This window comes from Mytilus trossulus, chromosome 14, assembly GCF_036588685.1.
Source record: "Mytilus trossulus isolate FHL-02 chromosome 14, PNRI_Mtr1.1.1.hap1, whole genome shotgun sequence".
Classification (NCBI taxonomy): Eukaryota; Metazoa; Mollusca; class Bivalvia; order Mytilida; family Mytilidae; genus Mytilus; species Mytilus trossulus.
The window spans coordinates 32,100,166-32,127,766 of NC_086386.1; the positions used below are offsets into that span (position 1 = coordinate 32,100,166).

The window sequence follows — 27,601 nt, forward strand, 5'->3', positions numbered from 1 at the left end:
AGTAATCCTCCCATCTATTAAACGAGTTAAAGGGTACCAGGAAAGAAACGTTTTCAGTCTTATAGGCTGAGAAAAGCACTGCTACAAACACTGTTCACCAGTGATACTGATTTTATTCCACAGGACAAAAAGTGTGGGAAGGAAGTTTATAATATCTAATTTTTATTTCAGTTGAAAAAGCTGTATAATGTTTTGTATATTTAAAGACTTTGATAAACAGGTCGAAGTTTGTCATAAATACAATTCAATTATATATTTTCAATCTACATTATGACTTTTTTTATAGGAGATAAATGAGCAGAGTATTGCAGAATTGACACTTCAATTATCTGGCGTCCTTCAGTCAGTCCAGGTCAGTGTTTTTCAATATTACTTACGATCATTTGTCATATTTTTTTCATGGGTGAAACATATTTTCCACTAAGCATTAATCAAACATCAACCAATCAAACATCAACCAACCAAACCTTCCTTTGTACATGCTTTCTCTGTATATATATATACCATGTTATCTTGCATTGATAAATTTGTCTAGTTTATTAAAAACAATGCCGTATTTGTCAAAACCTTTTCAACTTTTGATCTTCTGTGCTGTACAACTTTGTACCTTTTTCACGTTCGATCTTTTATATCTAGGCGTTATGTATTCAGATTTAGTTTTCTGTAATTAGTTAATACTTCAGTTTCTTTGTGTATATCTCTTTCATATTCATTTGATAAAATTTACTGTTTGCAATAGCATGAATTGTTCTATATAATAAGAATGTTCTTATCCCGGGCATAAAAACAATGCCGTATTTGGCGAAACCTTTTCAACTTTTGATCTTCAGTGCTGTACAACTTTGTACTTTTTTCACTTTCGATCTTTTATATCTGGGCGTCACTGGTGAGTCTTGTGTGGACAAGGCGCGTTTTTGGCGTATTGAATTTTAAACCTGATGCTTTTTGTTGTCTATTAATCATGTTTTGCTTTGTCTAATATGTTCTTCTATTTATTTGTATTGTAGTCCTGTAATATTATGTTGTCATTTCAATGTTATATTTAACTTTGCCATTAAAGTGCGAGGTTTGGCATGCCATAAAACCAGGTTCAACCCACCACTTTTATTCCCCTTTAAAAGTGTCCTGTACCAAGTCAGGAAGATGGCCATTGTTATATTATTGTTCGTTTCTGTGTGTGTTGCATTTTAAAGTTGAGTCGTTTGGGTTTTCTCTTTTTTTGAGATATTGAGATAAGACGTGGCACGGTACTTGCCTATCCCAAATTCATGTATTTGGTTTTCATGTTATATTTGTTATTCTCGTGGTGTTTTGTCTGGTTGCTTGGTCCGTTTCTGTGTGTGTTGCGTTTCGGTGTTGTGTCGTTGTTCTCCTCTTATATTTAATGCGTTTCCCTCGGTTTTGGTGTGTTACCCTGATTTTGTTTTTTGTCCATGGATTTATGAGTTTTGAACAGCGGTATACTACTGTTGCCTTTATTTATTGCTAAGCATGACGACATACTTATTTAATGGCATAATACATTAGTTAAAAGAGAGTAAACACTGTCTTTTAAAATGCAATTGTATCACTGCTCATTATTAAATTTGCATTCTATTCTGTAAATTATGAAAATCCCCAGATATGTCAGATCTGGCGTTTGTAACACTGACACTAAAAACTGACAATCTTCAGAGGCCAAAGTTATCACTAAAAATAGCAAAATATATATAAATGTATAACCTTTATTATATCTTATTATATTTTGTTTGTTTAGGGTCTTCCTCAAGATGATATCAAAGATTTTATAAAATCAATCAAGGATGCATTTAAAGCTAATTCAGGGAAATATGCTTCCTTAATACACAAGGTATGTAGATAATTATTGCATCTTTGAGATACAGAATGGATTTTAATCTAGTGATATTTGAAACGTCTAGGGAAAAAATGTTGAATCCTTAAAAAAAAACCAGTATTCCAAGACCAAACGTAGGAAGATGTCAATTTAAACTACACTATTGTAATGTTGATAAAACAGTGTTGCATAGTAATTTCAATTTTGTAAAGCTCTCAATCAGTATTTTCAATTGATAGTAAGGAAGATACTTGTAAGTATGTTTGGTCGTCATAACTTGACTTTTTACTGTTGAATTGTAAACTATGTTCTATTATTTACTTTTAGAAAATTAGTATGGACGATCTACATTGCCCAACAGTCGTACAGTATGTTCATTGTTGTGAGTTGTATATAGAAAACTGTGCAAAGATCTGCTACCTAGCTGCTGTACAAGATCCTCCGATGTTGCTTCATTTTGACCCAGAATATGTGTACGATAAACAAATTTTCAAAGAGTACACAACAATGGGACGCAGAGTAAAGTTTTTGGTGTGGCCTGCTTTATTTTTGCACAAAGGTGGTCCTCTTCTTTCAAAAGGGGTTGTGCAACCTTTACCAGATGTCGATTGAACTTTATTCTTCAAGTTATTTAATCACAATGATGAATATATTATACCTAGAACCATTATTTATGTTTTCATTCAATATTATACATACATGTATTCTGATATCAGTACATGTATGAGATATACTTGAATATCAGTAATAATTCAGGTTATGTAATATAAGTCAGGTAGATACAATAAAAGTTTTAGTTAAAAAATCATTTCTAACTTATTAATATCAAGCTAGTTGCAGTATCATTTAATTCGTATGTCTGGTTCAATTGAAGTAAGGAAGAATACTATAGATTTGTTGTCAATGGTAAATGACCAAATATTTGAAAGTTATGGATGTATAAAACACATAAAACGTTATGAGTTTTCTAACCAAAGGACATTCCTTTAACGTCAACATTGTATAAGGGAGTTAGAACCTTAATTTATAACAGCTTAAAGATCAAAGGGACCGTAAAAGAATTGCCGAAATGTACGATTGTGTTATTTATTGATGTATATCTCTGTCTTCAGTATTCTTGCATTTATTTTTATAGTGCAATGTTTTGCTAGTCACATTACCAGGTTCAACCCACCATTTTTCTTGAAATCTCCTGTAACACATCAGAAATATGGCAGATGTTATCTTAAAGTTCGTTTCTATGTTCGATGTTTTGTCGTTTGATTTTTGTTGCACTTCAGCGTTTCTGTTGTTTCGTTTCTTCCTCTTATAGTCGATGTGTTTCCCTTGTTTTTAGATTGGAACCCGCATTTGTTTTCTCTCAATCGATTTATGACTTTGGAACAGCATATTTAAATTCATGAATGCCAGTACATCTATAAAACAAATAACAATTCAGAACAATTTCGATTACGTATGATATATTTGAATCATGTTTACTCTGACCACCAGTGCACAATGTTCCATATTGACAGAAATATATATATTTTTTCTTTTAACTTTTTGCACTGTAGTAATAAATAAACTGGAATTTGTGAATTTTGCTTTCAGGGCGATATCTTGCTTGTCATATCATTGCAAATGCGCGTAATAATGATTTTCGAAGGAGTACTATGCATTTTGTTGGAATGAAAACTCTATTAATAATGTGATAACGAGAATATGCTATATCCTGGCATTTATAGCTGGATTAGGTCAATACACGACATGCATTTTATTAAATATACACTGATCCCAATACTTAAAAATAACAGAATTGAATGTTGATGTTAAACCTGAAGAAAAGGGGATTTCAAATTGCTCATAATACCTCTACATGTACAAGTATCCACCAAACATCAAAATAAATCAGGATTTAATCGAATACAGATACCAAAGCATTTTTTTTTTAAACCGATAAGCCAAATTACAAGGTGTAACCGACTACGGGTTCTATATGGTTTTCAACGATTTTAAAAACCAATATACCACGTATAACAGGCTACAGGCCGCGTTCATTGAATGCTCTAATGGTAAATTGTGTCAAAGCTGGAACTATTGAAACTGTGATTGTAAGCCGTTTCAATTGTTATCCATTCGTTCGATGTGTTTGAGTTTTTTTTTGCCATTTGCATAGGGACTTTCTGTTAAGAATTTTCATCCGAGCTCGTTTTAATGTTATTTTAGTTTTGTCCTGATGCTTAGGTGATTAATGGCTGGAATCATTGAATGTTCTGATGGTTAGCTGTTTCATTGATAGAATCATTGGATGTTCTGATGGTTATCTGTTTCATTGATAGAATCATTGAATGTTCTGATGGTTGGCTGTTTCATTGATAGAATCATTAGATTTTCTGATGGTTATCTGTTTCATTGATAGAATCATTGAATGTTCTGATGGTTGGCTGTTTCATTGATAGAATCATTGGATGTTCTGATGGTTGGCTGTTTCAATTATAGAATCATTGGATGTTCTGATGGTTGGCTGTTTCATTGATAGAATCATTGGATGTTCTGATGGTTGGCTGTTTCATTGATAGAATCATTGGATGTTCTGATGGTTGGCTGTTTCAATTATAGAATCATTGGATGTTCTGATGGTTGGCTGTTTCATTGATAGAATCATTGGATGTTCTGATGGTTGGCTGTTTCAATTATAGAATCATTGAATGTTCTGATGGTTGGCTGTTTCATTGATAGAATCATTGGATGTTCTGATGGTTGGCTGTTTCAATTATAGAATCATTGGATGTTCTGATGGTTGGCTGTTTCAATTATAGAATCATTGGATGTTCTGATGGTTGGCTGTTTCATTGATAGAATCATTGGATGTTCTGATGGTTGGCTGTTTCATTGATAGAATCATTAGTTGTTCTGATGGTTGGCTGTTTCAATTATAGAATCATTGGATGTTCTGATGGTTGGCTGTTTCATTGATAGAATCATTGGATGTTCTGATGGTTGGCTGTTTCATTGATAGAATCATTGGATGTTCTGATGGTTGGCTGTTTCATTGATAGAATCATTAGTTGTTCTGATGGTTGGCTGTTTCATAGCTGGACTTATAAGTTGATCTTGTGGTTATCTGTTTCATTGCTGGAATTATTGGATGATCTGATGGTTAGTTGCTTTATAGCAGTAATCATTAAATGGTCTAGTAGTTAGAAGTTCAATAGAGCTCTGGAATACTTCAATGCTCCAATGGTCATTGGTTTGAAAGCTTGAATCATTGAATGCCGTCATGATCATCCTTTTAAAAGTTTGAAACATTGTTTTTGATGCTCAACTGTTTAATGGTTGTAACCATTGAATGTTCCGTTGGTTAGCCTTTTCAAATATACAACTATTGAATGCTCTGTTGATCATCAGTTTTTGGACAGATATCGCTCTCCCAGGAGCCCAATCTTTAGCGGCGAAAGCTACCAAAGGTCAAACCAGACTCATAAGTCGAAAATAAACTGACAACGTCATGTCTAAACAAGAAAACGACAAACATGCAAACAACATAACACAAAACATGACTTGAAAAGTAATCACTAAGTAACGCCAACCCCAAATATTAGGGTTGATCTCAATCAAATAAAAGATGAAAAACAGAGAGAACACACAGGCAAAATGAAGAAAAAGACGAAAGTAATAATTCACTAAAACATCAAGAAAGTGACGATAGACATATTCAGAAGTAATGTGCATTTGGATGCACTCTTGCTTTACTTGATACAACCATCAAATCAATTATTCCATTAAAATTCAAATAAGTCTCATTTAATGAACTCCACAAAAACAAGAAACGGTGTCAGGAGTTGTGACTACGACAGTTATATCAACATGTATCTGTATTTTACAGTAATAAATATGTTTATTATAGCATATTGATATAAATATATCAAAAGGCACAAAAAGTATAACATAAATACCAAACTCCAAGGTAAATTTAGAAAGGAGAAGTCCATAAACTGACAAACTTAAACGTTATGAACTAACAGAACGAATAGAAAACAACTAATAATCCTGACAGAGATTTGATTTATTTACTTCGTATATGAATGTCGGTTTTATGAGTCACAACTTTGAAATTGAACTGCTACCGGAAAAAGAAGTAAGGTAAGGGGTTGTAACTTTGTCTTGCAAAAAGTCAGAACGTACCATTAAAAAGTTACCACAAGCGTTTGTTTTCATGGAAGGAGCATTCGTTATCTCCCCACTCAAACTACATATTACTCTGTATTAAATATGAACTATTCACATCTAAACGGAGGACCATGAGCACCATATTTTTCCCTAGTCGTATGTAGTATTCATAGTCCTATCCATTCTTATTTAATTTAATAAAATTGAAAAGATGTATTTTGATTTCATTGAAACCTGATATTATAATAATATGGCATAAAAATTATCCTTTTTGTATTGCTCATAACATGACCTCTTACGTTCTGTAGACACCCGATGTAATAAAAATGATTTTCTTGATCTTTTTCTATTATAAGTTGTATTAATATGATATCTGATGCAGAAGATATACTCATTTTCCATTTTTCTTTTATGTATAACGCATGGTTGTATTTTTGTTTGTATTCTTTTGATATCAAACTTATAACATTTATCAGGCATTGGTATTTTTATTTTGAGTTTCATCAATTATTTAAAAAAAAAACTAAACTATTCACACCAAAACGGAGGACCATGAGCACCATATGTTTCCCTAGTCGTATGTAGTATTCAAAGTTTTTACAATTGTTTCATTATATTATGCTTTCTTGGAATGATGCTATTGGCGTATTCCCAAAATCTAGTGTATTTCAATATACAGTCATGCAATGTATCGTGCTTCCCCTATACATTAAGGAGCTGTTACAGAAACATTATCCAGGGAATATTTCTACAAAAACAGAACGCAAAGATACATACAGTTGTAGTTGATAAAATGCAGATAGCACTTGTTGTAATCTTCCTTGTTGTTTTGTTTGTTACCAAACAGTCTTATGGGTACAGAAACTATGTGATTAGGCAAATGGAACGGAACCTAAATGATCTGAAGAACATGAAATGGTGTAAAGGAACTGTGAAAGGTATTTTAACTAATGTTTACTTTCTTTACTAGTTCATCTTGTTTCTAAGTTTGACTTTCTACTACTTGTTTTAATAGCACTTTAAATGGGTAGATTATTGGATATTTTGGAATATAACGTGTAGCGGCTATAATTTCAATTGCATATCAGAGCTAGGACTTGTCAAAATTTATATACATGGTATACCTGTTTTTATGTTAAATCAGCATGATCACCAAACATTTGAACGTGTTTATCTCCTGATAATATAATCGAAAGACTTGCTACCAACTGTGAAATTATGACTCGTCTGAGTGAAACAGTCTTCTTGCTCATAAATGCCAAGTGTTTAGAGGAAATTAGTCAATTCAGTTTGACATATCTGGTTCTCACCGGTCGGAAATCGTACCCACGACCCCCTGTATCTAAAGGAAACATGCTACATGTTCAAAGTTTTTTTTTCAGAATAAATATATATAAATTGACTAAAGAGGCGTCAATAGGTTCCTCGATTATTTATTAATTATTTATAAACATTGAATTACAATTGTCCCATGGTAAAATTATGTTTTTATTGTTTTGTAATATATTCAACAAATTGTCTTGGATATTAATATTTTCATGTTATAATTGAACTGACCCTCATCGTTTTTTCTTGTATTTATAGCTAAAGCAGGAGTTACATATGTTAGATGGGGGAGAAATTACATGGCTGGAAAACATTATGCGAGTGGCGGAAATGGTGCTAATATTCTATGTCTCCCAAAAGATCCTGAATGGAAAAGGTATGCTAACGGTTTGAACAGTTTAACTTCCAGAATTTTTGGATTAGAAATGGACATTTTACACAACAACCAGCCATTTGGAAGTTCGTCGAATGCAAAAAATATGCCATGCGCGGTTTGCAAAACATCCGGAAGATCAGCCGTTCTAGTAGCACAAGCAAGTCAATCGGGACGAACTGCAACTGAGTATATCTGTGCAGATGAAAATTTGGAATCAGTTCCCGGTGGAGATAGAGATGATAACGAGGCTGTTTTGTATCCAGTTGAAGTTGGGGGCTGCGCTACTTTAAAATGTCCTCCTTACGAAAAAGGGCGAGAGTTGACGTGCGCCGTCTGCTCACAGTAGACTAGAAATATTATTTAATAAAGTATCAAGCAGAAAATTTAGTTATTAAAACATTCATAAGTTGGTATTATTTTCATTTGGGTAAATCAGTTAAGTTCGATAATTTGTTGCGAAATGATTTTCATCATACATATGTGTAAAACCCTCTCCAAACACTGATTATGTTTTTAATATCATAAACATTGTCAATGTGGGTTACAATACTGGTTAAAACTCATGTATCACCGGATAAACTCTTGGCGTGCTGCATTTCCTTATTCTATTGGAGTAATTTGTCTACATTTTACTTTGATATTGAATGTCTCTCTAGCTTTCACAAATGTTGTTTGATTCAATTCGAGTATGAAGCATAAGATAATTAGTAAACAACTGTGTGTTTTCATTTTATAAAATTCCTGTTTACAAACTTTCAATTTTTCGAAAAACTAAGGATTTTCTGATTCCAGGCATATACTAATTTAGCCAATTTTGGCACAACATTTTGGAATTTTGGATCCTTAACGCTCTTCAACTATGTACTTATTTGACTTTATAAATATTTTGATATGAGCGTCACTGATGAGTCTTATGTAGACGAAACGCGCGTCTGGCGTACTAAATTATAATTCTGGTACCTTTGATAACTATTTACTCGCCATGTTGATTTCCTTGCACCATATTATTTGACGAAAAGTGGAACGAAATTATTTAAATTTACAAGAAAGGTCAGTTTTTATTCCTATATCACTTATCTAATTTAATGTTATACTACATTCATATAAGTTGAATGAAATATGTATTATAATCATACATTTATCTTCTTTGATAGCTAGCCAAATAATAGTATACCTCCCTTACAGTTGTTGGGATTATAATGCATTTTCGCTGTCTGTCTGTCCGGCCTTAATCCATGTATCCGACAAATATGTTCGTCAATTTTATCTCACAAACTACTTAACTTAATCCTTATTTGAACAACAGCATGACGGTTGCAATGTATTAGCTATTATTTTTGGTATATCAAATATCTACCATCTCTTGGCAAGTACTGTGAATTATCACCTTAAAACTTTTTTGCCACATATTTCTCAAATAATATTCAACAGAATAGCTTCATATTCTGATAGCAGATGAACAGTAATGAGTTGTATCATGTGTACAACTTTCGGATCTGACAGACATGTACTACCTGGTTCCAATACTTTTAATTATAGTTTGAGAATGCTTGGAACTAGAACACGTGTATTCTTGTTATTAGTTAACGATGGCCAATTGTAAAGCATTCTCACTGAAAGGTTATGTTCTGATCGTTTTGTAACGTTAACACAGGGTAAGCGTGTCTGTTTCTATTTTAGAATGAGTCCGTTACCAGTTTGAAACAGGATCCAAAATGTTCTATTTACAAAATATATAACAAGTAAACTGTATTCATAAATTAACGTCAATAAACCAAAATATATACGAATGCTTCTTGCAACTATTCTATAAGCTTGTAAACGTAAAAGTCCGCATTTCTAACAAATACCAACCTGTTCTTTAATACACTTAAATAATAATAACTATTTTAAGACCTAATAAGAGACAACGATCTCAAATATCTACGTACCGTAACTTCAGGTCTTCGTCTTCTAAACGTATGAGAATCGACACTGAGCAAGGAATCTCTCCTGGTTATATACCACAATGGCAGCTGTACCATTCTGAAAGGAGAGTGTTCTATCAAAGTGCCTCTTGAGCGTCACTGATGCGTCTTTTGTAGACGAAACGCGCGTCTGGCGTATATACAAAATTTAGTCCTGGTATCTATGATGAGTTTATTTACTACCACTGGGTCGATGCCACTGCTGGTGGAGATTTATTTCCCCTAGGGTATCACAAGCCCAGTAGTCAGCACCTTTTGTGCTGACATGAATTATCATTGATGGTTATATTTATAAATTATATGTTTACAAAATTGATAATTTTTGAAATACTAAGGCTTTCCTATCTCAGGCATAGATTACCTTAGTTGTATTTGGCAAAACTTTTAGGAATTTTGGTCCTCAATGCTCTTCAACTTCGTACTTTATTTGGCCTTTTAAACTGTTTTGGATTCGAGCGTCACTGATGAGTCTTTTGTAGACGAAACGCGCGTCTGGCGTATATACACAATTTAGTCCTGGTATCATTGATGAGTTTATTTAATTCGTATAACAGTTTCCTTTGAAACACCCCTTCACATTTGACCTGACCCAAGGTTAACCCGCGAAACATCTGATTCTTTCTATGTTTATTAAAGTAGTATACAAATGTATAAAATAAGGCTTCTGTCAAACGGTAACTAAGGTGAACTATTGAACCTATGATACAAAATCATCACAGTTCTATTCACTCACTCAAATTTTAGTATACAAATAATCATTAGAAAGATTTGTTATATATACTCCGTACAAGTGTTGTCTTGTTGCCACGCATACGACAAAATCCGTAAAGACAATACAAAGCAAGCTTACATTCCGTCCTCGTTGTGTTGTTAACATTTAGATACAGTCTGTAGTTATTTTCTAGACTTCAAGAACGTTTAAGCAAATAAAGCCATTTCAATTAATGGAATATTACTAAACTAAAACAAAAGTTTCATTTCAATAAAGAGATGGCACCAAGAACAAAATTAAAAGAGAAAACAAATTCCAATTTTTCAATTTTTAATGATAAATGGATTTCGTACTGTTGCAGGTGATAAAAAAGCTCTTCTGTCTGGCGTTTACCTTAAATTCAGTCCTGGTATCTATGCTTAGTTTATTTTCAACAAATAGATGAAGAAAAATCGATGATAGTAGGTGGAATTGCAATAACAATAGCAAAGAGAAAGGTAGACTGTCCTGGTTTGTCAACCTTCATGGAATTTAATGCAACTTTTGATGTTAATTTCTTTATTGTCAAGAAAAATCATCTGCCGATAAATTTTGATTAATTCACCTTCTTTACTTATAAATGAACTTATGGTGAGTAAAGATTTTTTTTTTTTTTTTTTTTTATCATTTATCAGTTCATCATTTATCAGTTTATATACAGTCTATAACCAATCCGATATACCGTCTATTGTAAAATTTGAAAGATAGACATAATCAAATAAAAAGATGAATGATAGAAAAACAATCAACTGCCCCCTCCCTAGCAAAAAAAAAACCAAACCAACAAACAGAAACATACAGACGTCAAACTAATTCAAGATTTAAAGACACAGTTACATTCGGAAAACTGGTGTATGGTAGTTTTGGAACTCAGATGTCCCAGAAGGGTTACATCAGCTTCACAAGTTACAATGTATTGATGAGTCATCATAAGGAGAAAGACGTCATGTAACTTTAATTTATTATGCAGACCTTCAAGTATTGCCAAACTTATCAAATTTTATAATCTTTATTCATAAAATACGTACAAAAATAATTTAAAAAATACAGATCAAGGTAGACATGAAAGTTCTTCATGGGCTGGCAGAATGAATTGACTTAAAAATAAACAATAAAATGAGTATGATTTTTTTTTCTTTTTTTCAAACTTCAAATGTTTATGTAGAAAACTTAGTTCTTCAGAAATGAAGTTCCGATTCGGAAATTGCTTTCTGTATGTTCATACTAGTATTTTAATAACATTATACACATATATATATATATATGTTTATGGTTTATATATTACTTTCAAACCTTTGTTCAATTAATATTTACTGTCTTCGAACAGAAATTTTCTATACAAATTTAGTATAGAAAGTCCATGTTGAGAACTATAGCCTGATATATAAAGTCTAACTCCAATCTTATTCAGAAGGTAGTCGGAAATAACCTTTACTTGTGTTTGTTGTTCCTTTTTCAGTTATAAGAGATACAAGTTCTGTGCCACTGTTATTGATTTTTAAAGCCATGGTTCGTTTCCCTGTCATCTTCTCGGTTAGTTTAAACTGCAATGACCCAATCCGGCGACAGCCGTCATCTGTGACATACTTTGGGGATTTACTTAAAGTATCATAAAAATTGAAATTCACGCTAGTCTGATCTTTATACAGAGGAACATATTCCTGTTCTTCGAGATATTTGTCCTCTCCAACTTCCAGAATCTGACCTATTTCTATATGTTTATCAAAAACATCTTTGCACCGTTCAACACCGTCTACAATAATTTTCTTTGATTCTGGATCACCGTCTCTAAATGCTCGTGTTGTTCCGATACCATATGTGAACCTTGCAACGCGACTAGTTATGGTTCCAGGATCAAATCCGAACATAACAGCACCTTTTAATACTGCTAGTCCCGGATCTTTTGGAATCACCATTCCAATGTTCGGGAATTTCGCTTTGAGCGCATCGGTTAGCACTGTTGAAGCTGAATGTCCACCAACAACCAACAACGTATTTACGCCCTTTAATTCTTTTTTCGATAGCAATCTCTCTAGTTCTCGAATAACATTTTCAAGAGCATAATCGTAGAAAGTTCTAAACAAATTGTTTTTAATTCGAAATTTATCTAGTTTCACTTTAACCCGATCTTTGAAATTCGTTGTTTTTACAGCATTAGCAAACGAAAGTGATCTAATTGCTTCGAAAGTTTCTAACCATTCAAAAGGTAATCTTAGTGTTACTTGCCCTTCCGGGTCGCCTTCGTCTTCCTTTTTGAATGTTGTCTTTGCGTTTTCAAAGATACGTAGAAATGAATAAAATGCAGACGGATTTGTTTCTTTGATGCTATTTATAACATCCTTGCCAAATATCTCTTCCAGAAAATTATAAAACTGTTTATTAACTGTTATTCCGCCCCAGTGACCTCCACAAGCCTTGTGTACCTCTTTAAGTGTGTTCTTCCCTGTCACTTCGTGTACAGCAATATCAGTTGTTCCACCTGGAAAGTACAGTGAATAATATTAATTTGATTAACAATTATCATGCAAAAAACGACCTTTTTTACTGTTGTACACAGAAAACAACTACCGAATTGCTAAACTTCTAGATATGCGAAAATATATTCCTTCTAATTATTTTTGCCAAAGATAAAAAATTGTACCTCCTTGGTCAAGCACAATGAATTGTGCTCCTGGTACCATTTCTGCAATACTTTTACTCCCATCATCTTCTGTTTGAACACCGACTGGTACCCTTCGACAGTGAATAGAAGCTGCTTCTGGTTCCAGTGCTAATATGAGCTGGTCGTGATCTATGCCTGCCTACGGAAAACAACAATTGAATTTAAGAATTAAAATACAATGCTTCGCTGACCGCACAATATTCAAGCTTAATACTGTCTGAATTTGGATTGCGATCATAATATGGGTTAATGACACAAAATAACTGTGGTAAAATATTTTAAAAATTCGAAATTGGTTGAAATACTTGTAGTATTTTTCAATTAAAGATTTCTAGCTATTGCGAAATACTGTGATATTGTTCACTACTGTGCCATTGCATATTACTGTGATATTGTTCACTACTGTGCCATTGCATACTACTGTGATATTGTTCACTACTGTGCCATTGCATATTACTGTGATATTGTTCACTACTGTGCCATTGCATATTACTGTGATATTGTTCACTACTGTGCCATTGCATATTACTGTGATATATTTCACTACTGTGCCATTGCATATTACTGTGATATTGTTCACTACTGTGCCATTGCATATTACTGTGATATTGTTCACTACTGTGCCATTGCATATTACTGTGATATTGTTCACTACTGTGCCATTGCATATTACTGTGATATTGTTCACTACTGTGCCATTGCATATTACTGTGATATTGTTCACTACTGTGCCATTGCATATTACTGTGATATTGTTCACTACTGTGCCATTGCATATTACTGTGATATTGTTCACTACTGTGCCATTGCATATTACTGTGATATTGTTCACTACTGTGCCATTGCATATTACTGTGATATTGTTTACTACTGTGCCATTGCATATTACTGTGATATTGTTCACTACTGTGCCATTGCATATTACTGTGATATTGTGTTACTACCTTATACTATGCTCTTGCGCAATACTTTGCAATTTGAGATTTTCTTCTATTGCACAATACTATACAATTGAAGATTTTTATCTATTATACAGTATTTCTCTATTACGCAATACTGTGCCATTGGATATGTCTTGCTATTGCGCAATACTGTGCAATTGAAGATGTTTTGCTGTTGCGCATTACTGTGCTATTGTTGACTTCTTACTATAGTGCAATGATATGCAATTGAAGATTTCTTGACATTGCACAATATTTCATATAATAATTTACACTTTATATATGGTGTGTATCTCCTGACATATTTTTTGCTTTCATATGTAAATACCCACAAACTGAATCCCAGCTTTTCTAGAAAAAAAACCCATGTCTTTTTTGGACCACATTGGGTCCTAATTCATAAACTGTTGGAACCATAACTCCTCAATCAATCCTAACCTTATTTTTGTGGTTTAAAACCTTGCGTTTAAATTTCATAGAGATCCATTCAGAGGTTTAGCGCTATAAAACAAGGTTCGATCCACCATTTTCTACATTTAACAATGCCTGTACCAAGTCAGGAATATGACAGTTGTTGTTAATTCGTTTGATGTGTTTATCATTTGATTTTGCCATTTGATTAGGGACTTTCCGTTTGAATTTTCCTCAGAGTTCAGTATTTTGTAATTTTACTTTTCACTTAAACGTGAGTTATTGTCCTGAAACCGAGTGTCTTCGGACGACGCTGACGAAAATGGGATAACAATATACGACCGCTAAATCATCTTGCGGTCGTATAAAATAAAAACCATTTGTTGAGGGACATTCCGTTTCGAACTTTTCTTAAAGTTCGGTACATTTTTTATTTAATTTTTAAAGGTTCAACATGTTTACTTTTGATCATCTTGAATGTCAATTGATATATAATAAATATCCAAAATGAAAATATCTATATTGTAATAACCAATTGATATAAATCACATGAATATGGGAAAATGTTTACCTTTTTAGCACATTCTCTCATAAACTGCTTTGCTTTCAAATCCCAAATTGCAGGAACAGTAATGACCCACTGAATATCTTTATTTTTAAATTGTACACCTGTCTTGTTAAGAGTGCACACTAACTCATCTCGAAAGAAGCCGATTACGGCTTTAAAAACATCAACTGCTTTCATCTTTTTTCTCTTTTTAACATCGTCTTCTTTAATCGTTTCCTCTAAGTACATTTCTGTTGTAAGGTCCTATAAACAAATGAAACGATATTGTGAGGTATAAGAATTAAAAAAAAAATATAGTTGTGGACAACCTGGGACATACCTTTATTGATTACTTATTGGATATTGCGGAGAAACGCCTTATGGTTATTTTAAAAATCTTTGAATTGACCTGGTCACGAACCACATTAGATGCAAGTACTAAGGCTTCTACCGCACCACCGATACGGAATTTGATTGCATAGAAAACTGCATGCGCTTCTGAATCAATGGTTATCAAAATATTGGCTAATTTTTCTTTAAATTTCAGCAGTGAAAATTTTACAGTTGCTGTAAGATTACTTCATTAGCAGCATAAATAAAATACCTTATCTCACAAAACAGTTCAGAAAAGAAATCAAGCCTAAACCACTTTGTGGAAGTGAAATATTAGAATTGAGGGAAGAGGATATGATAATGAGTGCATTGATTCGTTTCTTTTCTCCAATGAAAAGTCTGTTAAAGGTTACAGCTAGTTTCACCGTAGCATGTTGATCTATTATAATACAAATTCATAAAATCTAATAAAATATGTAGATTTAGCTAACAAAGTCCTAATATTTGTATAAAGTAACATTCGTTTATAGTGAAAAAATGTTTCAACGTCAAATAAGCTACACTTAATAAATGCTTGATAGTCCCTCTCTGTGACTCATATTAGATAACTCTAGTTAATTTCCCAATCAATCTATCATGAAAGGGAGATAATGATTTGTCTGTCATTTATAAATGATGAACGGTTCTTTATATTGGTATGAAATCCTTTTCAATGTTTTAAATTTATGAAATAGTATTCGTACATCAATGTATTTGATACACCAATAACAAAAACTAAAACACATTGAATTGATACAGTTTGTCATTATTCAAAATTAATCAGAAACCTAAACTTAATTATAAGATAATGAATCTGTTAAAGGGAGACAATACTTGCATAACAATTTTTCGAATCACCACATAATACGAAGAAATGTCACTCTTGCATACAAATGGCACATCAATATAGTTAATTTACGGTGCTTTCGTGCTCCTCCTTCAAGAAGATTCTAAATTATAAATATTACCAAAAGTTGTTAATCTATAGGATAGTGAAGACTAATGAAAGCTAACCAACTGTAAACAATATTTCTTTGAAATTTGTTTGAGACACTTTATTTTTATAGATCATAATTAACGTTTTAACACAATATTTTAATTGAAAATTTAAAGATTATTTGCTTCTAAAAGTGTAAGACGCAATACAAATCGTATGCTTGCATCAACCTACCCACATACAGTTTTAATAAAGTCCTGAACATTTCGGCATTGTTTTGTTTATTTTTATCAATACCGGTATTAACAAATCACAAGTACATGTTAAGATCCGACTAAATACCTATATTCAGATATCGTCAGGTAAATACGCTATTTCATGATTTGAAACGAAAAGTGTGACAGATCACAAAACTCAATATATGTCGTCGCATCTTGTCTCGCTCACTACTTTTGATGTAAATTGATTGCCTCAGTTTATGTTTTCTAATATAAAATTGACCCTATCCAATATTCCCTAAATTTGAAGGGCAGTCGAAATTCCACTGTCCTTATCCCAGATTAGAAGATCTACCTTACGTAAAGTAAACAACAATCAATCAATTGATGAATCATTTAACGAACTTTTTTTTAAAGAAAAGATTTTAAAAGACATACCTCTTGTTCATACAACATCATCTTGAAATATTCGAAGTAGTAATATTCCTTCAATTCCAAATTGCCAATATTTTCATAGTAATATTCTATTGCCTTATGACCAAAGCTATGTAATTCCTCGTTTGGTTTAAACAGTACACATGTTGGTGCTTTAAGAGTCAAACTGCTGCCGTTACTCCACGTATTACAAAGTATTGGTGAGTCAACAGCCTGCTTACGTATACAGTAGGCATAACCTGAGTATGTTGTCCCAAAATCAATGGCCGCTACGATACGAATGGGAACCTACAAAATAATAAATAAATAATAATAATAATAATAATAATAATAATAATAAAAATAATAATAATAATAATATTATTAATAATAATAATAATAACAATAATAAAAAATAATAATAAAAACATTAATAATATTTTAGTTTTATCGCAAGAATAATCTTCCGAATTGTTTATCTTTTTTGTGTGACGTTGTTTGCAAGATGATGCGTTTAACCTTTACGAATCAGTATCTCCTAGCAACTTCGATCAAAGTTCAAATTAATAAAAAAAAAAGTGATATATTCTTTTATATTAAGTTCCTCTCTATTGGACTTATGTATTCTAGAGACAAACCTACCATTGATACTAAAAATACATTTTCTAAATAAATCTTAAGTTATCATAACTGCAACGAATTGTAAATTTACCAGTTCAGAAACCATTTTTTGTATCTCTTTGAATTCATGTACTGCGTCATTTATTCTCATGTCCATAAATGTCCAGCGTTCTCTTATTGCATCTTTTAGCATGATCTTTAGTGATTCCACCTGTATGAATGGTCAAGAAGGAAATCGACAAGGGTTGGCACATGAAATAAGGGTATACATACGATTTGGTCTTTCATAAACGTTAGCATTCTATTTTCGATAATTTAAACCAAAATTTAGTCGTTCAGCACATCTAGAAAAGTAATAATACAATAAAACAAATGCACAACTTTGAAATTTAAACTGTATCATCAATATCACAATTAGGTAAAATAATAGTGGCATATATCTTAACATCCATATAATTTTACATTTAGAGTACTTCGTCGATCGCTTTTCATTTCATCTACATATTCAAATCTCAAGTTGTTTTTCGTCGTCCTATTTCACTTACCCTGTCTTCTGTAACACCAGGCATTTTTTTTATCAAGGCATCGAGCGAAATTAATGCCCTGCTGGCCATTATTTTATCCGGACGAACTGGTCCATTCTGTGGGTCCAGAAAGGGGTCAATGAAATCTTTCAATTCTCGGAATGTGACTTCGATCTGCCAATTAGATAGTATATAAAAAAGAAGATATAGTATGATTGCCAATGAGACAACTATCCACAAAAGACAGATATTAACAACTTTAGGTCACCGTACGACCTTCAACAATGAACAAAGCCCATACAACCATGATCTGAATGAGTTGAATTGGGATGTTGACCCACGTAATAACATAAATACTGAGTATGAAAACTTCAATATGAAGTTTATTGAAACAGCTAATAAACATGCACCCTTTAAAGAAAGAAAAATACTATCTAAACAGATACCATACATGAACAAATAGCTAAAATCTGCAATTTATAAAAAGAAAATGCTGTACAACAAATTTCAAAAAATGAATAAAAGCAAGACATGGGATGCATACAAAACACAAAGAAATTTTGTCACTAAACTTAAAAAACAATCCATAAATAGATACTTCGTATTACGCTGCACAGGTGGTCCTAAGTCGAAAGATTTCTGGCCAACGGTAAAGCCATTCCTTAAAAACAAAGGATGCACCAGCCAAAAAGAAACCACACTGCAGGAAAACAACAAAATCATCATGAACCAAACAAGAAATATCTGAAATTTTTAATGACTTTTTTTGGTTAATGTTGCAAAAAACATTGGTGACAACAATATACAAGTGAATGACAAACACCCAAGTATAGAAGCTATAAGTAATAAATACTTAAACGGGTCAACATCAAATAAACTTATTTTTCAGCCTATAAATGAGGAATTTGTTTCTAAAAGAATTGGTAAAATAAATGTTAAAAAGGCTACTGGTATAGATGGTATATCACCAAACATTGTACACGCTGCTAAACCTGTTGTGATTAAACCTATTACACAGCTTGTAAATTTATCATTGTCAACTTCCATTTTCCCACTCATTAAAAATTGCCCAAGTGGCACCTGTTCACAAAAAAAGCAGTGTTCTTGAAAAGGGAGATTATAGACTAGTTAGTGTTTTACCTGCTATATCAAAAAATTTTGAAACAGCCATAGAAAATCAACTTACTAAATACTGATGATATTTTTGACCATTTTATTGCGGCTTTTCGAGCTGGTTATGACTGCCAGTCAACATTAATCAAAATTTTGGAAGATTGGAAAAAGGTACTGGATAACAATAAATATTTAGAGGCTATATTAATGGACCTAAGTTAAGCCTTTGACTGTCTCCCACATGATTTACTTCTTTTGAAACTGGAAAAATATGGCCTTAGTCCATTTGCTTTGGAATTACTCAAAATCTATCTGACTGCAAGAAAACAGTGTGTAAAAATGGGCCAGAGTATCAGTCAAATGCAAAATACATATAACGGTCTTCCTCAGGGATCTATATTTATAGGCCCTGTATTATTTAATGTTTTCATTAATGCTATTTTCCTTTTTGTCAAATACTGCGATTTATACAACTTTGCTGATGATAACACCCTCTCAAAAACAGGTACTACTTTGGAATCAGTAATTAAACCCTTAGAGGAAGATAGTAATTCTCTAATATCATGGTTCTCTTTCAACAAAATGCAGGCAAACCCAGAAAATTCCAGGCAATTTCAATAGGTAAAAAAACACACACTCAAAATATTATTTTCAACCTAAATGGATTCAACATAAAATGTGACGACGAAGTGAAACTTCTCGGTGTGACAATAGACTTTAAACTGGACTTCCACACTCACATCTCAAATATTTGCAAAAAAAGCTGCACGACAACTAAACGTTCTAAAAAGAATTGGCACTCATCTCACCAGACTTTCTAAACTTACAATATACCACTCATTTATCATGTCAGACCTCAGCTAATGTCCCATGTCTTACATGGCACTTCTGCAGTGAACAAAACACAAAGAAAAAAGAAAAAATACAAAAAAGAGCACTCATATTTATTTACGACGACTACACAAATTCCTATGATACACTTCTTGAACAGTCTAAGCTACCAGCACTACAATTCAGAAGTTTGAAAACCATGGCATTAGAGACATATAGAATTATTAATAAATGAGGTCCAGAATTCCCACATAATTTGGTAAATATTAAAGAAAATTCATATAACTTCAGGTACAAAGGCATAGCAGATATACCACGACCAAAAACAACAAGGTATGGTAAGAAAAGCTTTAGTTATGAGGCAACAAAACTCTGGAACTCCTTGCCAAATGAGGCAAGGAGCTTATCAACTTTTGGCCAGTTCAAAAATTTTATCTCCACCTGGTGTTTGTCAGAAAAATGTACATTACATGCAGTTCTTATAAATAATGTACTTACTTGCTTGATCTCTAAGCCTGCAGTTGTTTTTTTTTATTTGTTTTTTTTTAAACCCTTTGCAGTTATTTTTATCTTTTATTTAGCCATTTATTCTTCTGCTTATGCATTACCTTCGCTATAACTGCATACAGTTCTTTGTTTGTGCTCATAGTGTTTGAATGTTGCGTGGGCTACTCTGATATAAATACTATGTGCTACTATATAAGTGCATAAGTATATAAACTTAAAAAAGCAGTCTCTTATTTTGAATGGAATATGATAAAATATTTGTAAAATAATATTAAAACGTTGTTTATGATAACATTGGCTTTAAAACGAACAAAAAATGTATGAAAAAAAATGTATAACAAAATGAAGTGTTTTTGAAAAAAAACCTGCATTTTACAACTTTTACTGTAGTCGAACTTTACAAGGTCAGACATTTCAAAATTAATCTTTAGATGATTGTTCACATCATGGTTGATCGTTATACGCCAAAGAATAAGTACTTTGTGAGCAGAACCATTCAAACGGATAACTGCATCTTAACGTCTTCTGATTTCTGCCATAAGTCGACTAATTTGTTGCTAAGCTAGCAGCAACCACTCTTGACGAAGGGTTTTGTTTATTTCATGACTTGTTTGAACTTGGGTGTCCTTTCAGGCACTTTACGCCCAATAGTGTCCCATAAATGCTCAATATGGTTCAAATTCGGGCTACGATTGGCCAAGGAAGATAAACCGAATTCCATTGGAACAATGAATCTTCCTCCACGACGCTAATTTCCAACTTTGACGAGCTCTGCACTATATTGGATACGGGCATCTGTATGTCTGTTCGTAGGCAAAGGTCCCCGAAATGGTATTATCGCACGATAACCAGTAGTGATGAGCCGATCTCGAACAGTTCTTATTTAAAGGCTCCTGTATGGTCATTATTCTCTTTTTATGATTGCATTGTTTGCCATAGGTTTCCTTCTGACCAACCTTCATTAAACTTTATTTTCCCTAGCAGATGTTATAAGGGGTCTTCTTGACCTCGGAAGGTCTTTAACATCGTTTGTTGCCTGATTTTTATTCTCAAACGATTTATAGTGGAATGGTGATGAATAAATAAAGGCAACAGTAGTATACCGATGTTCAAAACTCATAAACCAACAATGCGTGCAATTATCACAGCGACAAACCTGTTTCCCTCATGCTGGATATCTGCCATCTTGCTGCAGTTATGAGTTGTGAATGACCAATTACCAAGGTGTCAATAACATACATTTATAAACTTGGTTATTTTAAGTTTTGAAAACAATGAGAATAAAACATCTGTGTTAGTGTTTACGAGTACAGTAGCTGCATGTGCATATAAGAACTGATAGAGGCGATATTGATTGATTAAACTCAGGTGATATTTTAATAATGTTTAACTAGTTCTATTTCAACAAATTATTTAACAAAAAAAAAAGTTTTTTAAATTTGAATTTAAATTTGGTGTTGCAATACTTTTTTTTAATCATGTGTATATATATATATATAAGATATCCAGTTTAAGTCCCACCCGTATGGAAAATTTAATGTTTTAACATGCAAGTAGGGACTAAAACAGGATTTATATTATATAAGTCACTTTATATTATTCCTGTTTAGTATATAAAACACATATATATTAATCCTGTTTTAGTCCCACCCCTATGGAAAATTTAGTGTTCTAACATACAGGGTGGAACTTAAACAAGATTAATATTAAACTTTATTTCATTTTGGTATTTTTTTCAAATTCTGTTTTATGTAACTTTATTTCATATATTGTTTTAAGGAACACCTCTATCTATTTCGTCAATCCTGTCTCAGTCCCACCCTTATTGAAAAGGTGTTTTAGCATGGAATGTGGGACTAAAACAGCATTTATTACTGTATTTCATTTGTAGATAATTTTTTTATCCTGTTTTAGTCCCACCTGGATATTGTCAAACAATTTTTATTTGGATGAATAATGATTAATTTTAAAAATCTGATGAAAAAAATGGTTGATAAGAATAAATGCCAGATAACTCCAACGGAAATTTTAAAACAAATAATACTAGGTGGGGAAGAATTTTTTAAGTTACACTGTCATAGCTTTGTACACATCAAGTGTGTTGTCATGAGCAGCATGGCATTCTCAAAATGTGCCATAGACTCAACATTCCTAATAAGACCAGATTTTGATGTTTATCTGCTTGTTATATGATCAATCAAGAAAATTGGAAAAAAGTTAAATTTATATCAAGTTTATTTTGCCATGAATATTTTTATTGATTTAAAACTTAGGATTTATTCATATGTTCATATGTTCCATTTAATACCATTTCCACTTTTTTGGTTAATAAAGAAAATAAGATTGACATACCATCAATCCAAAGTATGATTTTTTTTCAGTTTTATTTTAATCAAAAGGATTATGTTACTTACGTCGTCATCTTTTGGAGCCGCCATGATTGTTTCCTAAAAAAAAACAGAACTTGAACCCAAATGAAAAAATCCAAGCTTCCAACATTGTCTTAAAAAACTTCAAAACAATTGCGAGTTATCGTAAAAAAGTATATTAACACTACACATATAGCAACACTAAACTGAAGACTGATATGTTTACTTGTCATTTTGTTCAATTTTGTCGTTCTGATTTTATATTGTTTGTTTTTTTACATACAACCCCTTATTTCATTGATTTTGTATTTACATTGTGTCATATATCAAATGTACCCGTTCAGTGTATGCTCACTTGTTTCAATATGTCTTTTGATTAAGTTAAGCCATTTCAATTGATATTTTATTGTGTTACCTTTTTTATGTTGTGATGTTACATTATTGCTTCAGATAAGGGCGAATGTTGGTACCTTTTCAAACCCACTGCAGTTGTATACACCTACTCCAAGTAACGAATCTGATGTTCAGTAGGTCTTGCTTGTTATGTGGTTCATAAGTGTTTCTCGTTTCCCGTTTTTAATGTTGAGTAGATCGTTGGGTTTCCAGTTTGAAAGGTTTTACACGTGTCCTTTTTGTGGCCCTTTATACAGCTTGCTGTTCGGTGTGAGCCAAGGTTCCATGTTGAAGACCGTACTTTGACCTATAATGGTTGACTTTTATAAATTGCGACTTGGATGGAGAGGTGTCTCATTGGCACTCGTATCACATCGTCTTACATATATTACGGTATTTATTATAGATACTTTCTCTGTCAAATTAGTTGTATATGTATGACGATGTGTCAGTCAACAGGAAAAAAATAATCCTTTGTTAATCCAGAAACAATAGTCAGACTCTGAGAAGACTAGCCTTTGCACTTACTCATTGGAACCATGTTTTCAACGGCGAATTAAAATATAACACCAATTTTTTAAAAGTTTTTTGGTTTTACGAGACCCGGGCTGAACCCTACAACATCAAGCAGCAGAGACGAACACGAAACAGCTAAGGTGGTTATAAAAAACATAATTGTTATAGCTTGACGACTTGTTCATAAGTATGAATTTTCTCGGTTTTGATTTAATCAAAATTTTATGTTATCCACATTTCTTGGAGCCGACATGATAGTTTCCTAAAATTTTTTATTTGAACCCAATTGCAAATGAAAGAATCAAATCTTCCAACATAGTTTTAAAAAACTTAACAACAATTGTGAGTAAAAACATATAGGTTGCATTTCTGTAAATATTGACAATGCAATTTCCCATCGGAACTCCTTTTACGGTTAAACTGTACCACTTTTACTATGAAGTTTTGAATAAAAATCTTATCCTAGAATTGACAGTTCATCTGCACTATAATTTTTTTCAAAGGTCAAAATAAAGGGCTGTGCGGCATTTTTCAACGTTGATATGCCATGAACTTTTCAGAGTTTATACTAACACTAATTTTCTTAACTACCCCTACCTCGAGTGAAGGGTTACCACCGATTTCAATGTAAACAATTTGCACATGTATATTTACTGGTAACATTCCCAAGTTATGTCTCTATTAGATGGAACACAGAGAGCATAACTGGGAACCAGTATGTAAACAAAATTAAATTTCTATGAATATTCTAGATCTCCCCCAAAAAGGCGTGGTTTGAGAAACAGCTGTATTGACAAAGTGCAACCTTTAAACACACGTATATAGCAACGCTAGATTGAAGACTGATATGTTTACTTAAGATCTAAATATATTATTGTTACTGTGTTTTTTTTTGGTACAAAATCAAAAGTCAAATTTTCCACACTTCACACAAGAAAAATATCGAAACATAATGCTAATTGCAAAAAAAAAAAAATATTATAAAGTAAAAACATCGTTTAAACTTTCTTTTTAATATAACACAGAAACAAATAAAATGTTTAAAAGTTTAATGATGGAAAATGAGATAAACGTAATATCTATAGATAAAAAAAAAAGGTTGAACGATAGATTTATAACACTTATTTAATCAATCAATGTGTAAACTTTATGAAATTCTTAGTCTTTGGACATACATATCTTTTAGTTTTGTTTTGTCATAACAACTTTAAAGTCCATACATACTAATTCAGTCACAGGTGAACGAAGAAAGAATTTTAGAGGTGCAAACCTTTAAATATACTTATGGTTATAATGTTTATTAAGGTTAGCTGTTTAACCTCAATCGGCAAATCTTCTACAGTAAGACATGACATCCTATATATCAACCAGGAAACAATATTCTGACCCTGAGCCGACCAACCTTTGTACTTACTCATTGAATCCGTGTTTTCAATGGAGAATCAGAATATAACACCAATTTAAAAGTCGGGGTTCACCCACAACTTTAATATTCATGATATTTTAAAATTATATGTATATCTTTCCAACGAAAATTGAATTGGAAGTTAACATAACAAAATGCGAATGATTGTAGATGAAAGAATTTAAATTAGGCATTACAAATCCCTTCCTGATCACAAATAAGACACACTAAAAACAATAAACGAGAAATAAAAATGGTAGACGACATTAAATGCCATCAACGGAGTAAATGAGTTACCTTGAGACGAGCATATTATTTTGATATATCGATGTGTAAACCATGAACGATCAACCATCCCGTATCCTGGGACGATAGTGTAACAGCACAACATAAGAACAAAGTATAGTTTAGAAGGACTTGTATCATTGCGTTTGTGTATAAAAAGTAATAGACCACTAAAAGATTGAATTGAACATCGGTAATTTTGTTTTGCTATTGAGATAATGAATATAATTACCAACAAAAATGCAGTTTTAAGTTGGTTGTCACGGAAGCATGTCCAAACCTATGAAAGTCAAAGAATAATTTAAGAAAATTGTTATTAAAAATGAGACAATGTGTACCCCAAAATGCTTTGATAGCGATATCTGCTTAAATATGGAAACATAATATGAAGTATTTTTGTGGCTTTTTTGTGAAAGCTTGACAACTTCTTCATAACTATGATTTTCATTTAATCAAAAAGATTACTTAACATACTCTGTCACCTCCCTGACCCGCCATTATCGTTTCCTAAAAAAAGAAAAAGAATTGAACTAAAATGAAAGTTGCTAACTTTCCAATATAGTCACACAAAACACAAAAAAAAATTAAAAAAAAAAAAAAAAAAAATAGCACATTAACTGAAGACTGATTTGTATACTTAATACTTAAATATAGTATTGTCCTTTTGGTTTTCACTGTACAAAATTAAGACATATTTCCAAAACCTCGCACAAAAAAGTTTCAAAACACACGGCTAAATTGAATTTGTTTTCATCAAACTAGTTTTATTATCATAAAGTAAAGTCATAAAACGTTTCAACTTTCATTTTAATAGCACAGCAACACAATTAAAATGTAAAAAAGTTTGATGATCGGAAATGAGATAAACATTATATCTATGACTACAAAAGTTGAACATGAATTTATAACACTTATTTAATCAATTGATGTGCAATCTTTATGAAACTCTTAGTCTTTGGACATAAATACCTTTTAGTTTTGTTTTGTCATAACGACGTCCTTAGTTTATTGATTAACCGTCCGCATACATAATAATTCAGTCACAGGTGATTGAAGAAAGAATTTAAAAGGCGTAAACCTTTAAATATACTTATGATGTTTATTATGGATCATATCTGTTTAACTTCGATCAGCAAATTTAATGCATATTCAGAACAACGAAATAGTCAAGAGGAAGACATGTGATCCTGTTTATCACCCAAAAGTAAAACCAGACATCGTTTCAACTTTTATTTTAATTGCACAGAAGCACAATCAAAATGTAAAAAAGTCTAATGATCGAAAATGAAATAAGCTTTATATCTATGGCTTGAAAAGTTGAACGATGAAATTATTACACTAATTAAATCAATCAATATGAAGAATTCTTAGGACATAAATACTTATAAGATTTGTGTTGTCATAACAAAGGTCTTGGTTAGTTGATTAACCTTCCTCAAACATACCAATTCAGTCACAGGTTATCGCAGAAAGAGTATAAAAGGCGCGAACCTTTAAATACTTATGATATATAATAGATAGCTGTTTAACATCAATCGGAAAAAAAATAAATGCACATTCAGGACATCGTAACAGTCAACAGGAAGACACGACATCCTATATATCAAATAGGAAACAATATTCTGACTCTGAGGCGACCAGCCTTTGTACTTACTCATTGAAGCCGTGTTTTCGATGTAGAGTCAGAATTAAACACCAATATTAAAGCCGGGGCTTCACCATCAAACATCAACCCACTGCACCAGAGGCAAACACAAAACAACTAAAGTGGTTAAAAATATAAATTGACAATGTATACGCGTAATGCTTGATCTCTATTATTTGCCTCAAATTATTACGAATTGTTTCATAATGACAGTTTGAATATATTTGATTTTTCAAAGGAAATACCCGATATTCAGTTTAATCTCTTAATGGTCTGTTATTTTTCTCTTATTTATCTCAATAATACAAATTATACTAAAGTATACTTTGTTCTTATGTTGTGATGTTATGATGTTACACCATCGTTCAAGGATACGTGGATGGTTGACTGTTTATGGTTTACACATTGATATTCAAAATATTATGTTTGTCTCAAGTAGACACTGATAACATCTGAACTCAGTTGATGCCAGTTGTTGCCGTCTGTC

The 27,601-nt window shown here is 32.2% G+C and overlaps 3 protein-coding genes across 6 annotated transcripts in view; 2 read left to right on the forward strand and 1 right to left on the reverse strand.

Annotated features, from left to right (window-relative positions):
* LOC134696168 (uncharacterized) overlaps window positions 1-2,642 on the forward strand; it is a 39,199-nt gene extending 36,557 nt beyond the window's left edge. For all 3 annotated transcript variants that reach the window (XM_063557826.1, XM_063557825.1, XM_063557827.1), the window contains 3 exons: window positions 287-352; window positions 1,757-1,849; window positions 2,162-2,642. In XM_063557826.1, the coding sequence (XP_063413896.1) occupies window positions 287-352; window positions 1,757-1,849; window positions 2,162-2,446 (444 nt within the window). In that variant the 3' untranslated portion in view covers window positions 2,447-2,642. The remainder of the gene's footprint in view (window positions 1-286; window positions 353-1,756; window positions 1,850-2,161) is intronic.
* Window positions 2,643-7,608: 4,966 nt separating this feature from the next.
* On the forward strand, window positions 7,609-8,031 carry LOC134697668 (uncharacterized). The gene has a single exon (XM_063559950.1). The coding sequence runs from the start codon at window positions 7,609-7,611 to the stop codon at window positions 8,029-8,031; it is 423 nt and encodes a 140-aa protein (XP_063416020.1).
* Window positions 8,032-11,038: 3,007 nt separating this feature from the next.
* LOC134696122 (heat shock 70 kDa protein 12A-like) lies at window positions 11,039-26,514 on the reverse strand. 2 transcript variants are annotated; one of them, XM_063557739.1, is made up of 9 exons: window positions 26,439-26,514; window positions 25,944-25,976; window positions 22,916-22,948; window positions 18,072-18,224; window positions 17,618-17,737; window positions 16,930-17,214; window positions 14,989-15,228; window positions 13,045-13,204; window positions 11,039-12,882 (listed from the first exon to the last, which is right to left on the reverse strand). In XM_063557739.1, the coding sequence occupies exons 2-9, from the start codon at window positions 25,965-25,967 to the stop codon at window positions 11,807-11,809; spliced, it is 2,091 nt and encodes a 696-aa protein (XP_063413809.1). In that variant the 5' UTR covers window positions 25,968-25,976; window positions 26,439-26,514; the 3' UTR covers window positions 11,039-11,806. The 2 variants fall into 2 exon arrangements, with proteins under 2 accessions (XP_063413809.1, XP_063413810.1); XM_063557740.1 differs by lacking the exon at window positions 25,944-25,976 and adding an exon at window positions 25,702-25,749 and having other exon boundaries at window positions 26,439-26,500.
* Window positions 26,515-27,601: the final 1,087 nt, after the last annotated feature.